The 18,302-nt window shown below is 38.7% G+C and overlaps 1 protein-coding gene across 1 annotated transcript in view; it reads left to right on the top strand.

The window, feature by feature from the left end:
• Positions 1-18,302, top strand: part of LOC128746412 (uncharacterized) — a 127,593-nt gene that overhangs the window by 85,353 nt on the left and 23,938 nt on the right. The window contains exon 5 of the mRNA XM_053843460.1: positions 10,830-11,433. Within this exon, the coding sequence (XP_053699435.1) occupies positions 10,830-11,433 (604 nt within the window). The remainder of the gene's footprint in view (positions 1-10,829; positions 11,434-18,302) is intronic.

The raw sequence follows: 18,302 nt of genomic DNA, 5'->3' as shown, positions 1-18,302 counted from the left end.
GAAAAAACGATGAACAGACAACGAACGGTAAGAGAACGACGCAAAGCGAAGAGACGATAAAAATGCGACGAAAGACGTCAAAAAACGATGCAAAACCACCAACAAACGACAGAGATACGACGAAAGAATGGCGAAAAAAACAATAAGAGCCGTCAGCAAAGACGGCTTAAACACGACGAAGAAACGGTAACAAAATAACGATGGATAGACAACACGACGACAAAAAGGAGACTGAAAAGCGTCGAAAATATAACAAAAATGCGACGCAAATACAGCAAAAATACGGCGAAGAAACGACAAAAGAACGACGAAAATACAGCGAAAACACAGCAAAAATACGACAGAAATACAATTCAATACACCCAAAAAAAAACAATTAAAGAGACGTTGCAAAAAACAACCGAGAGATAACGAAATATTAGCGAGAACACAGCAAAGAGACGACTATAAAAGGAGAAAATGACGAAAAAAAATTGATGATAAAAAAGCATTCCAAAAGACCAAAAACGATGACGGAAATCAGACATTGGGAGTAGCACTATTCTTGTCCACTGCGGACTACTATCGACTACAAGAAAACCTGTTTGAACTAGACTTTCGCTTGACGAAAATCACAACACCAATTTGCATGTGAGTTTAAGAAATGCATACAAAAAATACAAAATTAAAAAAAAACTTTATTGTTAAAGTAAAGAAAAAAACGAAATAAGATTAACAAAAACCGAAGAACAAAAAACGAATGGTGAAAAACAACAACGAGATACGAAAAGTGTAGAACGAAAAACGTATATCGAAAGACTATAAACTAAAAACAAACAAAAAGACGAAGCTGCGACGAAAATACGGCTTAGAAACGACAAAAGAACGGCAAAAAGCGAAGAAACGGCAGCAAAAAGGCAGCAAAAATATAAAAAGAGAGCAAAAAAAAGTAAAAATATCAAAAAATAACGAAAATGACCCTGCAAAATCATCAAAAAACGACGGAGAGACGACGAAAGAGCGGCAAAAGGACAATAAAAGGGCAACGGCAGCAAGAAGACGAAGAAAACACGATGAAAGGACAATGCCACGGTGTCAAAAAAAAATAATGAAAAGATGACGACGAGACAAAAAAAAAGAAAGACGACGCAGATACGACGCGGAGACGACAAAATAAGGATGAAGGAACAATAAAAAGAGAAAGACAAGACAGAAAAATGGCGAAGTAATGGTAGAAAGACGATAAACTGGCGTCAAAAATTCGATAAAAAGGTAGCGAAATACGAAAAATAATTAAGTAAAAGGTCAAAAAACAACAAAAGACGATGAAAAAGACGTTGAAAAACTGACTGCAAAACGATGAAGCCGATAGGCCACGAAACGATGACAAAAAGAGAATAAAAAGTCGATGAAATAACGACAAAGATGGCGAAAAGACGATGAAAATGCTGCAACGAACAAAAACGACAAGAGAACGATGCAAAACGAAGAAACGACAGCGAAAAGAGGTTAAAAAATGCAAAAAAAACTACGAAAATGACGTTGCAAAACCAACAAAAAATGACGAAGAGGCGACGAAAGAGTGACGAATAGATAATAAAAGAGCAACGAATAGACAGTAAAAAGATGGGGAAATAACGATAAAAGACAATTACATGACGACGAATAAAAATAATGAAAAGATGACGACGAGACAAATTGACAGAAAGACAACGCAAATACGACGAAAAGCCGCAGAAGAACAATGAAGAAACAACAAAAAGAAGAATAGACAACAGAATGACAAAGACAAGATGAACGAATGACGAAAAACCGACGAAAAAACGATAAAAAGACGATGAACGGGCGTCAAAAACTAACCAAAAGAAAGCAAAATACATCAAAAAAAATTCTAAAAAGCCGGAAAACAAAAGGTGACGAATAAAAGGAAAATCGACGGTACAAAGACGAAGCATAGACCACAGAATGATGACGAAACGACGACAAAGATGGCGAAAAACCGATGAACAGACAACGCAGAAATGGTGACGAAAATACGACGAAGAAATGGTAAGAGAACGATGAAAAGCAAAGAGACGCCACCGAAGAGACGATAAAAATGCGTCGAATGCTCGAACAATAATATGAAAAGACGTCAAAAAACAATGCAAAACTACCAATAAACGACAGAGAGACGACAAAAAAGTGGCGAAAAGACAATAAAAGCCGGCAGCAAAAAGACAGAGAAAAGACTACGAAGCGGCGACGAAAAATGACACAAAAAATAATGAAAAGGTAACGAAAAGACAAATAGGCTGAAAGACGGTGTAAATACGATGAAGAAACGATAAAATAACGATGGATAGACGATAAAAAGACAACAGAAAGGCGTTGAAAATATAACGAAAATGCGACGCAAATACAGCGAAAATACGGTGTAGAAAAGAAAAAAGAACGACGAAACGAACAGCAAAAAGACGATGGAAATACTTCAACTCAATATACTCAAAAAACAATTAAAAAGACGTTGCAAAAAACAACCGAAAGATAACGAAACAGTAACGAAAACACAGCGAAGAGACGACTATAAGATGAAAAATGAAGAAAATACGATGAAAAACACCGAAAGTAAAAAAAAGAATGATGATGAAAAAAGCGTTTCAAAAGACCAAAAACGATGATGGAAATTGACGAAAACATAGAGCGATAACAACGAAGAGACGGCGGGAAACGCCGAAAAACGATAGAAATACGACAGAGCGACAACGACGGCCAAAAGACGGCGAATAGAGCGACAAATAGGCTAGAAAAAGGATGCGAAAAGACTACTAAAGCTCGACAAAAAGTTAAACAAAAGACCATGAAAAGACGGCGAAAGACGACAAAAATACACTCAAGTCACATTTTACGTGAAGGATACGTTCCACGTAAATCAAAACCGTGTAAATTCTGAAATTCGCGTAACAAAAATGCGTAAATAAAAATTCCGAACTTCGTGCAGAAAAATTGCGCGAAAAATGCCGTGTAAGAAACTAACAGCGTAAAAAGAGACTTCAGTGTAAAACAACATCAGAATGGTAAAATGACGACGAAGAAACGGTGAAACGGGTAACGGAAATACAATGAAAAACCTGATTTAATCCACCTAGTGGTGAAAGGAACCTTTGTTATACGGTCTTACTTGCTATTTGAGATAGAAATCGACACGTTTGGTTTACATGAAATTTTTGGAAATTGAATAAGTGTACAAAATTTAAACCAAATAGATGCACTTATAAATTTTGATAGTTCCTTTTCTCATGAAATTTCTGAGTAAGTTGTTACTAATGAGGGTAAGTGCAAGTAAAAGTAAGTTGTAAGATGAAATATTATTCTTTAACATATACATTGCGTAATAAAGGTCTAGTTAATAGGTTTTTGAACTATGCATAATTTCCTGTAACTCCATTCTATTTGATTCACAACAATAAAGTTTTCTTGAATAAATTTCATCAATTTTTATTAACCTTCGGTTACTCACGCTGTTGTATTTTGTACAACATGTGTAGGTTTTTGAACGCCATATTGTTATAAAGTTACAAATCGTATATTACGTATATACTAACGTATATTCTTCAGTAAACTTGTTATGAGCAAAATGTCAGAATTATTCAATGCATTAATATTTTAAATTGTTAGGAAACAAGATTAGCATAAACCGACATCACAGAAACGAAGCAAGTAGCATGTGAGGTGTACCGCAATTGACCCCAACTGGAATTTTTTCTCGTTTCTTCATATGGAAAAATGGTGTCGGTATGCAGCAAATCTACCAGCAAATGTAAAATGTTTAAGATGTATCCGTCTGTTGGTAATCGAGTAATTCGGGGTCAAAATCAGGTTATTTTTTACAATTAAAGTTCTACAGTTCCTAAACAAGCAAACATAGAGGTATACTAAATTCAGCAAAGTTGTGTATGTTTATTATTTGTACAACTTTGTAATACATGGAAATGTCATGCAACAATTACAAGAAGAGTTAGAATAGAAAAACTGATTTTACAAATTCATGTACAATAAATAAGATTTTTCTACCTTCACTGAAGAGATAGAAGGTTACTGTTTTAAGTAAAATTTCTTGTAATAATATGCACTAAAAGTTTGCAGAACACATCAATGTGTTGTATTGAAACTGAAGGAAAATAATTTTTTTTATTCACTTTTAGGGGGATTAATCAAAATTCAAATTCTACCAGACGATAGAGCTTCCAATTTTAAGAAACTTTTCCAAAGGTTCGATAAACTTAAAACCAAGTTTTCCTAGTCAAAACTCTAGTGCGCACGTTTTCTTTGGTTTTGGGCTATTGTGCGTGCGAGTAACTGTGTTATAAAAGTTGGCGCGAGTGTTCGAGGGTTAATATCTTTTGACCGGTAAAACCAATTCTTATGTAATTTTGCATATATATTCGTAGTGTGAAAATCTCTCGTTTGATATTAAAATAATTGAAATTAGGTAAATTATCTTGGTTAAAATCATTATAAATTATTGTTAATTTTGGTATGGTGTATAGTGATGTCCGTTAATCGTTCGATTAATTCAACTAATCGAATAACTATAAAAATATTCGAATAATTTTTAATCGAATACTGCCAGCACGAGTAATTGAATTAATCGAATAGTTCAAAGGAAATACTATGAATGCGAATAATCTCCGAATAATGGCCGCTAATCGTTCATAATCGTTCGAGTAATCGAATTAATGAAAAAAGTATTCGAATATTTCTAATCGAATACCACTAGTACGAATAGTTGAATTAATCGATTAGTGCAGACAACGCTCGCCGATTAATCGGTAATCGAATAATTGAAAATGTCGGACATCACTAATGGTGTATTCAATTGCTCATAACTTTCAAATTAAACGTCCAATTAGAAAACCATTCAATAGTGATCTATCCGGCTATATTACCTGCCAAATGAAACTAATAGCGCGTAAATCGGTTTGGCCATCTCTGAGAAACAGGCGTTCATTTGTACCTAGTCAAAACAGGTTTTTCAAGGCTAACTTTTAAACTGCTTGTCCGTTTTCAATAAAACTTAGCAAAATGTTTAGTAATAGTAAGAGCTTTCGTTTGGTACTAAGATCGTTAAAATTGGTTGCGTGGTTCCGGAGAAAACCATGTCACGTAGTTTTCACATTTTTGCTTATAACTTTCAAACGAAAAGTCAGACTACGAAACCATTTAATAGTGATATACTAGGCAATAATACCTTTCAAACAAAAGTAATAGCGGTCGAATTAGTTCAGCCATCTCCGAGTAACAGGCGATAGAAAATTCGGAGCGAACACACATACACACATACACACATACATACACACACACACACACAGACATTGCTCAGTTCGTCGAACCCTATCGATTGGTACATGTGACTCGGCCCTCCGGGCCTTGGATCAATTTCGTGTTTTTCGACCAATTTCTAAACCTTTGTTATATAGTATAACAAAGGTAAAAACGACATGAGAACGATGAAAAGCGAAGAGCTGACAGCGGAAAGACAAATCAAAATTGCCAAAAAACGATGAAAATGTTGTTGCATAACCACACAACAAAAAAAGCCGGTAAGAATGGTGAAAAGACAATAAAAGAGCGATGAATAGATAGCAAAAAGACGAGGAAAAGACGATGAAGAGACGGCTTGAAAACCGATGAAAAGGCGACGAAACGGCGACAAAAAGATGACGAAAATGCAACAACGAAGAAAAAACTTCAAACAAGCAACCAAAAACCAACCGAGACATAAGGAAACAGTGACAGTGATGCGACGACTAAACGATGAAAAAATGGAAATGTAAGTAAAAAAACAAAGATGGTGGAAAAAGCGTTACAAATACACCAAAAAAGGCAATGAAAATTAACAAAAATTTAAAGCGAGAAACGAAAAAAAACTACTGCAATACGACGGAGCGACAACGAAAAAACGATTTAAAAAACAACAGCCAAAAACGGACGGAGATAAGCGATGAACAGGCAAGAAGAAGGTTGCAGCTGGATGATCAAAACGCGATAAAGAGACGACTGTAGGACGATAAAATAACGACGGCAGGACGGTGGAGGGCAACAAAAATACAACGAAAAGACGATAAAATGGTGACAAAAGATGACGATAACGAAATAGCAAACGAAATACAAGAATTTTTATTGTATTGACAACAAACTGGAAGAAAAATTATGAAAAAATGATAAAAAAAACGAAGAATATGGGGCAAAATGTCGACAAAAATTCGCCAAAATAGCAACAAGAAAACGAAACAGAAGGAGCGCAAACTCGCTTGAAAACAAGCGACAAAAATACCAAAAACAGACGTTAAAAATACATACAGATATGAAAGAATTGAACAATACGAAGAAAAGGTAACAAAAGATGACACAAAGCCGACGGTAATATTACAAGAACACGACGAAAGACAGCAAATGAACAACAAAAGGATAGTGAAAAAACAACGGAAATACGACGAAAATATGACGAGGAAGCGAAGATAAGAAGGCGAAAAGAAAATGAAGAAAAGATGCAAGAAGTTAAAAATACAAAAGAAAAACACTGCAAAAACGCCAAAAAAGCGACAAAACGTACCGAAAAATGCCAAAAAGAAAAGGTAATGCCAATAAAAGACAATAAGAAGACAGCAAAATGACAAGACAAGTTTAAAAAAACTACAAATAAAAACGCCATCAAACCAAAAACTCCACAAAAGACGATAAGAATTACAATAAATCGCTGAAAAGAAACAATAACATGATGCAAAGATACAATGTACGATGTAAAGAAAGCCTATCTAGCTTTGCAGTCCTGTTTTCCTTTTGTATCTGCTGTTTTTCCAGTTTTTCTTTGGTCCACTTTTCCTGTTTTTCTTTTCTCATTTTCTTGCTCATTTTCCCATTTTTGTACCATCTTTCTTCTTTAACTTCCTGTTTGTCCTCTTTTTCCGTTTTCCTCGTTTCGTTGGTTTTCATTTTTCTCTCTCACTATTTTCTTTTCTCTTTCTTTTTTCATCTTTCCACCTCTCCAATCACGTTTTTTTTCGTTTTCTGTACCGTTTTCCCTCTATTTGTCTCGTTTTTGCTTCTTTTACTTGTCCTTTTTTCTATCCATTGTTGCCCCTCTTCTCTGTTCCTCTTCATTTCCTATCGCGATTTACGTCTTTGTTTTTCCTCTTTTCTTTCTCGTTTTTTTGGCACTTTCTGTCCCGTTTCGATTTTTTTCTTTTATTCGGCCCCCTATTTGAATCTTTTTCCATTGTTTTCGTTTTCGTCTGTTCCGCTTTTCTTCTTATTTTGTCCTTTTCTCCTTTCTTTTGCATTATGTTTTTACTTTCCGTTTTATCCCTTTTGTCTGCTGTTTTAATTTGTTTCTCCGTTTTTTTTATTGTTTTCTTTTATGTTGTTCCGGTGTTGCTTTTCTTGTACTCATTTATTTCTCGTTTTCTTCGTTTTTGTTGTTTTCTGTTCAGTTGCTCTTTTGCCCTCTTTTTCCTTCTATTTTCTTCTTTTTCACTTGAAATTGAAGTAGACTTGCAATTTAACTTTAAATTGGATTAGAAAATAAACACAAAATTGCTCTTTTGTGTTCAATATGAATAAAAATGATCTTTTTGCTACAAACGGTGATTTCTTTTTTTTTTCTCGATATTCCTCTTTTTCTCTTTGCCTTTTTTTTCTTGTTTCGTTTTCCCACTTTTTCTTTCACGTTTCCGCGCCGTTTTCTCTCTGTTTGTCCCGTTTTTCATTTTTTTCTATCCGGTTTTCCTCTTTCTCTGTTTCTCTTCATTTCCTATCCCGATTTGCGCTTCGTTTTTCTTCTTTTCCTTCTCAATTTTCTGTCCCGATTCGGCTTTTTTTTTCATTAATTCGACACCAGTTTTCGCCTTTTCCCTTCATCTCTCCTTTTCTATTTTTTTCGTTTTCGTCTGTTCTGTTTTCATTTTTATGTTCTTCTTTTCTTTCACATGCTGTTTTTCTTTTCAGTTTTATCTGCCGTTCTAATTTGTTCTCCCTTTTCTTTCGTTATTTTCATTCTTTTATTTGCGCTCGTATTTTCTCTAATTCATTTCCTCCTTTTCTCTCGCGTTTTTTTCTTTTTCTGTCCCGGTTGTCCTCATTTTCTTTCTCGTTCTGCTCGTTTTATTTACAATTTTTCCTTCTCCACTCTCATTTCTTCTTTTCTCTTCTGTTCTTCCTCTTTTTCAGTGTTTGGTCTCCTCTTTGTTACCTCTTCCCTCTTTTTACGTCCTTTTTCTTTTTTTCCACTTGATTCCTTTCTTTATGTCACGTTTACCCTCTGTCAGGTCTTTCTTTTGTTTAGATTGGAAATTGGCATGCAAGAAAAAATATATCAAAACATTCCATGTAATAGAATATAACTTTCCGAGTTCTCATTCGGCGTTTCCACCATTACTTTTTAACTTAAAATAGGTCTTACAATTCAACATTTTTTTCTGTACTTTTTTTTGTAGCCAGTATTTTCGTTATAACTTTGAGTCTAAATTTTTATTGCCTGGGTAAAAAATGACGAAATTTTGGGTACAACTAATTTAGAGTACAATGTTTACATGTGCAAAATTTGGCCACAATCTGTCACAAGTGGTTATCGAGATGGCTTCCAAGCAAAAAATACTTCGACAAAAAATTATGGGCGCTGTCGTGAAAAATCCAAGCTGATCCTCCCAGCCGGTGGATCGCAAAACAGTTGGGAATCGAACACTAGTCCTAGCAGCAGCGAGCTGGGCAGCAGAAGAAAAGCGAAGACGACCGGATCCCGAGAAGGCAAGGAAGGTGAGGGTTTATTTCAAGCAAATTTCGAACCTTTCGAATAGGGGCATGACCAAGAAGGTCAACTCTTCCGTCTTGCGGTTCGTCCAGCAGACAATGAAGCGGGCCGGATTTCATGTCTTCAAGGTAAGGAAGGCACCTAACCGAAGTAGTTCCGTGCCAGGAAGCTGTACCGCGCGAGATGAGATGGATGATTAAAGCGGACGCCAAGCAGATTCGCGGCCTGATGTTTTTCGTCGACAAGTCCCGCTTGGATTGTCCGAAGAAGTCCAGGAAGAAACTTCGGTGTGGCAGGTGACCTGCTGGCGCGGCAAATTCAGTAAGCCGTGCTTAACGACCGGCACCATCTATGGCCAAACATATAAAGCAGAGTGCCTCCAGAAGCGCCTGCTGCCCTTCCTCCGGTTCCACGAAGATGACACTCTGTTTTTGGTCGGATCTGGCATCGTGCCATTAGGCGAAGTTGGTGATGGAATGGTAGGAAGCCAACGATTATGCAGGGTATGTTCCGGAAAACAGAGTCTTCAAACACGACCAGGATTTGAATAAAAAGAGTGGATAAAAGTATATATCAAAGATGGTGGAAGTGTTGCACAGGATTTGACAGGTAGCGTAAAGTCCAAGATCCGGGCATTTAGCCTAGAAGAGGAGGTTGAATAGACCTGTTGGATCTAGGTTTTAGATTATTAAGACCACTATTTATCTTAGCCTGAGTAAAAGAGATTAATTTTATTGGCAACACATATCGCAAGTCTTATTTCCAGGGGTGTGAAATTGTCAAAATTTTACGGGCTAAACATCCATGGACGGCGACAACTTGGAACCAGCCAGTATATCGAAAATAACAGCTAATATTACTTAAATTATAGCTAAAAGGCTGTGTTTAACTGCTTTCTAATTAATTTCGGTAGTCTTAAAATGAATAAACCTTTAAGTAGGCACCAGAACCAAAAGTACCAAAATCAATGAGTGGGACATGTACAATGTATGTAGTTTGACAGCCACACCACCCCGCTGCTTATTTCTAGGTTACATTCTATTAGTGATGTATAAGAAAACAATATTTAATTAAACCTAAACACATGTTTGTGCGTCACTGTGTTGCCGCTCGTTATGACAGCTAGCAGCATCTGACAGCTGACGTTATGTTGACAGCTTGATGTTCTGCTGGAACCATACAATGGTCAAGCGTATAACAGTTCCCATGTCCTACACTGAACGACAAATTGAAACGGTTTATTCCAACAAAACTAACTTTGCGAAAACATAGCTAATATGTGTTTATTTATTCCCTGAGAGTTTCAAAAATATCCGATTTAAAATGATTTTTTTGATGACGCCTTCTTTTTGAGAAGGCGGCCGGGCAATCAACATCTTAAAGTACTAAAGCAGGCTTAATTCCGAATAGTAAAGCTCGGTGCATGCGTTTACGTCAGCACATGCGTCAGGAGATAAAACTTTATGGTATATGAATGGCCGCTTTTTATTGTCTCATTCAAAGTGTAATTTGCAGTAAAACACAGTGACGTTCTTAAAAACCTTACGTTAGAAGAATAAAAAGTTTATTTCACTGCTTGTACCAATTTCCTGTACAGAAAACAGTGAAATATCACCGTGGCACTAAAACCAATTTAGGTTCAACGCCATGATCGTAACGGAAAACATATCAGATTCTCATCTCAATTCTCGTTTTCCACCCGACGACGACGATGTGGTATGAAAAGGAAAATGTTTGATCTCTACGCCGGCCGTACCGGCTTCTGTCGTTTCTTTGGCATTCGAATGCGGTACGACTTGAAGGTGCACTTCGTTCCTGCTGCTGCAAGTTCTGCAAAGAAAAGTTGCTGCCTTCAAATGCATATCATATGTTTTGCCCGTCGGCACAAATCATATTCAGTAGCATACCGCGGCAGCGGTCTGGAAGTTTGCTCACATTGAATTAGATTGCTTGTATGCGGGGTCGGTACAGATGACATCCGGCGTCTCCGTATTTGATCCTTTTCTCTGCCACGCTCTAAAGCCGTTTTCTTTTTTTTTCCCCCTATCCGTTACAATTTCAGATTCGAACCACGTGATAAGTTCCCATCGCTTGGGGCAAACGCCAGCGGCACCAATCTGGGTTCGTCGACGTCGACCCTCTCGACGCTGGTGGAAAGTGTAAGCGGCGTCAGCACCAGCACCGTTAACAACGGACCGCTCGACCAGGACGCGGCACTGATGATGGCCGATAGCGGTGGAGGCAACAATAACCACAACAACAACAATAATACCAAACAGCAGCTCAATTTCAACCTTGGCATAAATAGCGGCACCAGCAATATGTCATCGTCATCTTCGGGCTATCGGTTGAAGTACGGCGGCGGAGGAGGTAGCGGCGAAGGCGCTACCCTGGTCCCCGGCATCAAAGCGGATAGTCGATACCAGAATGGCGAGAACGATGCCAATTTCAGCAACCACCAGCACCAGCACCAGCACCAGCACTCGGCGGTGCCACATCGAACCGTCAGCATCAGCACCACGGCCATCGTTTGCGGTGGTGGCGGCGGCGGCGGCGGCGGTCGGGACGGCAGCCGAACGCCGGCTCCGGGCCGCGAAGGACCGCCATCGGAGGATGCCAAGCAACAGCGGCTGCGGACGTCCAGCATGCCGGTGGAGAATCGAAAGGTAAGTTCGAAGCTACGCCTTGTTAGCGCAGCCGGCTAGCTGGCGAAAGCTTTTAAGCTGCTTTTACAGATCGGTGGATTTCTTTCCTTTGGAAAGAAGAAAGTAGAGAAGGCCATTACTGTTCATTTCAAAGGTTAAACGAATAGAGAAAACGAAGCGCTTGTCATTTGACTTCGTTTCGCAATGGAAAAATTTAATATCAATTTTGTGCTTATCCCTTTGATGGTAAGCAAACTATGCTTTCTCGGATCGAAATTTCATTATTGTTGCACCCAGAGAATGCAAAAGTTTCGCGCTCTATCTCATTACAGGCTAATTAGTTTTACTACGTAGAAGCACCTCAAAAATGTATCAAATTGCACTGTAAAGTTAGTCCCAGTTTGTACGGAGCCCTGCAAGTGCAATATTCCATTAGCAGAATGGAATAATATTACTCAACTCTATCATTAAAGTTTGTCCCACCGACTGCTTCAATTATACCGTCAAATGACCTTAAACATCACCTTTTTAATTTTATTTAAGCCTTAACAACAAGTTACGAATGGATAAAGCAACAAACTGCTTCATTCGAAACAAAACCAAAATTGCCAAAACAAAACCAAGTTGCACTTACCCGGTGTGATTAGTTCTTCCAGTCGCACGCGTCCCCATACCGACGGGCGGACGGACGGACGGACGACGAAACTATGAAATTCAATCCGACAGCCCCCAGTCGTCCCCTCGCCAGTCTGTCTCTCCAGCCAGTGAAGTGCCAGTGGAGAAAATCCCATAGAAAACTCAATCCGGTAATCGAAGCATTTGTGGCACAGACATTTTGAGTTTAACGTTGCGGTTGCCGGATGCCGAAAGCGCTGCACCACTACAGTATGTTTAAGGGTACCTGCAACATCTGTCCTCCTCGTCTGTGCTGTTAATGCAGAGGAGATGCACTCAAGCAGAGGGAGAACTCAACTAATATGATGTGTACTTCTCGGGCTTCACGGGCGTGCCCAGGGGCGGAAGTTGTCTTTAAAAAAATAAATTACTAGCCATGTTTGTTAAACAAAGTCAGGATAAAATTTGTCAATGATCTCTGTGGTGGGGAACCCGACCTTTTAGATAAATATCTTGGAGTTGTCGTAGGATGGCGAATTTATTATTACTTATCACCAAAATACCGGTTGATTAGGTTCAAAACTCCGAATGTTCGTGTGCAATTCGAGTTAAAATCAGAGTTGAAATTGAACTGGAAATCAAACTTCGAACTGCACCAGAAAATAGAGTTCAAATTGGACTTAGTATCGGACTTGACATAGGACATTAAATTATACTTGAATTTGGAATAATTTGAACTTGAATTTTAACTTCAAACCGCTCATGGACACGAAGTTTTACCGGAAATTAAATTGACATTGACGTTTTACTTCTTTTCTGTTCAGTTTTTTCACTTTTCCAGTCCAGTTTTTCATCTTTTTGTCTCGTTTTCCATTTTTTCTTTCCTATGTTTCCTGCTTTATTGTTCTGTTTTTCTCCGTTTCCTATCTAATTTTGTTCTTTTTGTTTTTCTTTCGTTTTTTTTTGTTATTTTATTTTTACTTTTCTTCTTTTTCCCCAATGTATGTCCCAGCTTTCTCCTTTTATATACCATTTGATCTCTTTCTCCCGTTTTCCTCGGATCCTCTATCGACTTTTCTTTGGATTTCTCTTGTTTTATGCTCCATATTCGCTTTGCTTTTCTCTGCTTTTCAACCTCCTTATTTCTTTTTTCCTGCCTGATGTTTCCTCTTTCCCTGTTTCTTTTCTTCTCTTCCGCTTCCTAAGCCCTGTTTTTCCTCTGTTCCGTTTTTCATCATTTTTCGCATTTTTCATCATTTTTTGACTCATTTTTCCTCTTTTTCTGTCGTTTTTTATCATGTTCCGTCCGACTTTCTACTTTTTTCTTCTATTCGGTCCCGGTTTTCGTCTTTTTTTCACTTTTCAGCTCTTTTTCTATTCTGTTGCTCGATTTCGTCTGTTCTGTTCTCTTTTATGTCCTGCTTTTCCCACCTTTCTGTCACGTTTTGTTTTTCTTTCCCGTTTTATCCTTTTTAGTCTTTTAATTTCATTTATTTATTTTCTTTAATTCAATTTCAGTCAGGGACAAAACCAAGACGGAAACGGTCTTAAATAACCCTTGTCTCAATCTCAAGCATAAAAATCCCTTGAAAGAGTTTTACATGAGCTTAACCACTAGTTACAAAAATCATGGTTTCTTCCCCTAGCTAAAATTACAATGCAGTTAGGTTTGGTTTATGGACCTCAGGCAGTCATAAGACTGATTCGATGGCTATTTGGTGATATGAGAGTATACATAGCTCTTGTGTTTATATAAGACTAGCTGACCCGACAAACTTCGTATTGCCACAAATTAACCTGTGTTGTACATAAATCATGAATCTCGGATGATCTTTGTCACTATCTCGAGTTTTGCAAGCCCCCCAGTGGGCGGCGCTTCCGACGGCGGGTCACCGGCAACACTCGCGACCGGCTCGTCCTGAATAATCTAGTGTTACTATAGATAGTTTTTGTGGTCTTGTTATTGATTAATGTTTTATGGAAGAGCCTCGAATTTCTCGAGTTGGATTAGTTTTTGAGTTTCGCAAAAATTTCTGTTTTATTTGTATGAGAGTCATATCCCCCTACCACAGGGGTGAGAGGTCTCTAACTATCATAAAATAAATTCAAGACTCAAAAATCTCCTACATGCTAAATTTGGTTCCATTTGCTTGATTAGTACTCAAATTATAAGGAAATTTGTATTTCATTTGTATGGGAGCCCACCCTCTTAAAAGGGAAAGGGGTCGTAATACACCACAGAAAAAAAATTCTGCCATCTAAAACTCTCACATGCCAAATATGGTTCCATTTGCTTGATTAGTTCTCGAATTATGAGGAAATTTGTATTTCATTTGTGTAGAAGCCCCCCCTCTTGAAGTGTGGAAGGATCCTAATTCACCGTAGAAAATATTTTTGCCTCCAAAAACCTCCACATGCCGAATTTGGTTCTATTTGCTTGATTAGTTCTCGAGTTATGGGGAAATTTGTATTTCATTTGTATTGGACCCCCCCTCCTAAAGTGGGTAGGGATCCCAATTCATCATAGAAAATATTTTTGTCTCCAAAAACACCAACGTGTCAAATTTAGTTCCATTTGCTTGATTATTTCTCGAGTTATGAGGAAATTTGTATTTCGTTTGTATAGGAGCCCCCCCTCTTAAAGTGGGGAGGGGTTCTAAGTCACCATAGAAAATATTCATGCCCTAGAAAACTTTCACATGCCAAATTTTGTTCCATTTGCTTGATTAGTTCTTCAGTTATGAGGAAATTTGTATTTCATGTGTATAGGATCCCCCCCCCTCCTAAAACGGGGAGGGGTCCCAATTCATCATAGAAAAAATTTTTGTCTCCAAAAACACCCACATGCCAAATTTGGTTCCATTTGCTTAATTACTTCTCGAGTTATGAGGAAAATTGTGTTTCTTTGGTACAGGAGCCCCCTCTCCTAAAGTGGGGAGGGGTCCTAATTTACTATAGAAAATATTCTTGCCCTCGAAAACCTTCACATGCCAAATTTGGTTCCATTTGCTTGATTAGTTCTCGAGTTATGCAGAAATTTGTGTTTCATTTGTATGGGAGCCCCCCCTCTTAGTGGGGGGAGGGGTCTCTAACCATCACTAAAACCTTTCCTGGCCCCAAAAACCTCTACATGCAAATTTTCACGCCGATTGGTTCAGTAGTTTTTGATTCTATAAGGAACACAGGACAGACAGACAGACAGAAATCCTTCTTTATAGGTATAGATAAATCAAATTGATCATGATTATCTGACTTATTACCGGCTTAACGAAATTGGTCATGAAAACCACTAGAGTAACGCAATAAAACTTAAATTGCTGCTTGGGATGTGATTAGTGATTACCCTGCCACCTGGTGGTGGACGCATCGCCAACCGTTGCAACCCCGTTGTGTACAGCAAAAAATTTGAAAGCGTTTGATCAGTTGATTTGTAGCAGCTATGGCGAAAATAGTCAAGCAACTACGTTCGATGCTTTGTTCGCACTGCCAACTCCACCCCGGAACGAAAAAGTTGGTAATCGTGAGGCCGGATATAACCGATCCGGCGTTTTCAACCACCTCTGCCTTCTGCAGAATGGTGAAAGCGTCGCTCAAATGTTCTGCGGAGAATGGCTACGCATACCTGCGCTCTTTTAACATAAAGCCCCTTAAAAGTTGGTTGAAAATTAGACGAAAGCTGCAATAGCTCTTAAACCCAGAAGGGTAGAGCCCCACTTCTTTCAGCAAAAAAATGTATTTTCACAGTATGCTAAACGTTGTGGAACATTAAAAATTCGTCGAAAAGAAAATACCCATAGAAAAATTAGAAAAACTGTTATTAACGGGATACATTAGTTTGTATAGCACTATAACTTATTTACCTTAAGAGATAGAAGATTTCTTTCTTCAACAAAACTTTCTTAAATAATATTTTGTATTACTTTTTCTTAGGCATTGTTAATTTTTAGCTTCAAATAAACAAGTTAAAGTTAAAACACAAATGCAAAAAACTTAGTAGTTTCCCTGCAAAAGCTGATGTCCGCCTTTTTTTGAATCCGTTCCACTGTCCGTCGTGATCAAACTGGATGACAAGACCTACTTGACGCTGGACAGCAACGACTGGCAGGAGACCAGGTACCTTACGTCCCCGATCAAGGAGATAAGCAAAGCATCGAATATATCTCCCACATCAAGTTCCTAAAGAAGGTCCTTCTAGGGCTGGCAATCAGCGAGAAGGAAAGCTGCTGTTCTTTTTTTCGGGGCTCCTGGCGACTAGGGATATATACAGCATGAAGTATCTGAAAAAAGCTGTCACCTTCATCAAGAAGTGTCACGCGAAGAAGGATGTGGTCTGCGATCAATAGAAAAATTTCCGGTGGTCCTCAAACGGACAATCTACTCCGATAATTTTGTGGTCTAAAGCGAGAAGCCGCTGATCGAAAAAGCTAAAAAACATGCCGACATTCTTTTTTTTTATCGGTCATGGGTAAAGATCCAGCCAACTGCCGTAACGCCGTCTGGCAGAATGTCGAAGCATTCTTGTAGAAGGCTTTAAGGAAAATTTAAGGATTTGAGGAAAGGGAAATTTGTTCCACGTTGGATTTGGATGCCACGGGCCTTGTAGCTTAAAATGACAGATTAACGAATACGGGCGAAAGAAATAATTGAGCATGCAGTTTAGTTAAGTTGCATCAATCTCTTGCCAATGACATATTGCAGCAAGCTTGGAGCGAATCTTGAAATAAAACTTCATATTATCGACTAAGGGTGAAATTATTTAAGTACGCAGTTGTCATCATTGAAGTACAGCAGAAGTTTTAACGGTCCCAAATGACTACTATGAGGGATTCAACACGAGGGAGGAAATTATCGTTCAAAATCTCCAAATGTCACAATCAATTTGCGACCTACGAAGTAAATAACCGAACCAGCGTAAAACACTGTTGCAAATACCGAAACTTTCCACTTTGGAAGCCACAATAGTATGATTGGTTTTATCGAATGTCGCTGACAAATCAGTACGCATGACGACATGATGATCACACAGTATAGGCGGGTAATTGAAGCTTTCAAGAGGAATCCAGACAGCTCAGATATGTGGCGAAAAAACTGAACTTCAGTAAATCTTTCGGGTAACATGCAAAAAAAAGACTACACACGTTCAAAGTCCAAAAGTCTATCTGTAGCACCTACTTTCCACGTCTATATATTCGAAAACACACCTGGAGGCATCCAAATGGAGACTCTAAAACTTCTGAAAGCCAGGAACAAGCGGCCGTAGGAAGTAATCGAACCGGATCATTGTCAGGATCTGGCCGGAGGAGTGGTTGAATGGCCTCATTTGCCCAATTTTTAAAAAAGGATATCGACTAGCGGGTAAAAACTATCGTGGCATTATATTACTTAATTCTGTCTATAACGTGCTCTCTGGTATCCTATTTTGTAAGCTGAGACTATTTGCGGAGTCCGTCCTTCGTCGACGAGTACCATGCTGGTTTCCGCTCCACAACGGATCAAATGTTTTCCCCGCGTCAGTTACTAGACAAGGTCCAGGTGGACAACTGGCAGACTCATCAACTGTTTGTGGACTTTAAGACGGCGTACAATTCAGTCAAACGAAATGAGCTGTAGCAGATAATGCTAGAACATGGTTTTCCGACGAAACTAGTTAAGCTGATCCGTGCGACGCTCGATGGGTCCAAATCATGCGCCAGGGAATGCCAGAATCAACCATAGAGCAATGGAAAAGTTCAAATAGTGTTGGTGCCAAAGAGGAGCTGAATGGGGAACGATATGAAGTAGTTGAGGAATTCATATACTTTGGTACACTCGTGACATGTGACAACGATGTAAGCGGATTCAAAAACGGATTTCTCTGGGCTCCAAAAACACTTTCCCTCATTGACTGGAATATTAGACAACGCAACCGGTGTTAACGCAGCAGTAGACATTTTCTCGAACACTCTAATTCAGCAATTCAGAACATTTTTTCCTCCCTCCCGCCCTCGACCGAAGCCGCCCTGGTCGAACGGTCGCTTACGGCACTTCGCAATAATACCAATCGGCATGATCCCCTGACAAAACGGGAGTTCGCTTTTGCCAGCAATACAATCGCTTTTGCCAGGTACAATCGATTACTCTATTCTAAACATGCGATATGTACTCAATTAGATTTGAAACGAAACCCCAAACGCTTCTGGTCTTTTGTAAACGAGAAGCGTAAAGAGAACGGGCTTCCTTGCAGCATGTTTCTAGCAGACGAAACTGCCAGCAAGCCGAATGACACTTGCAATCTC

This window comes from Sabethes cyaneus, chromosome 1, assembly GCF_943734655.1.
Source record: "Sabethes cyaneus chromosome 1, idSabCyanKW18_F2, whole genome shotgun sequence".
NCBI lineage: Eukaryota > Metazoa > Arthropoda > Insecta > Diptera > Culicidae > Sabethes > Sabethes cyaneus.
The sequence above is the reverse complement of the archived record's forward strand: the minus strand, read 5'-3'. Positions and strand labels throughout refer to the sequence as shown.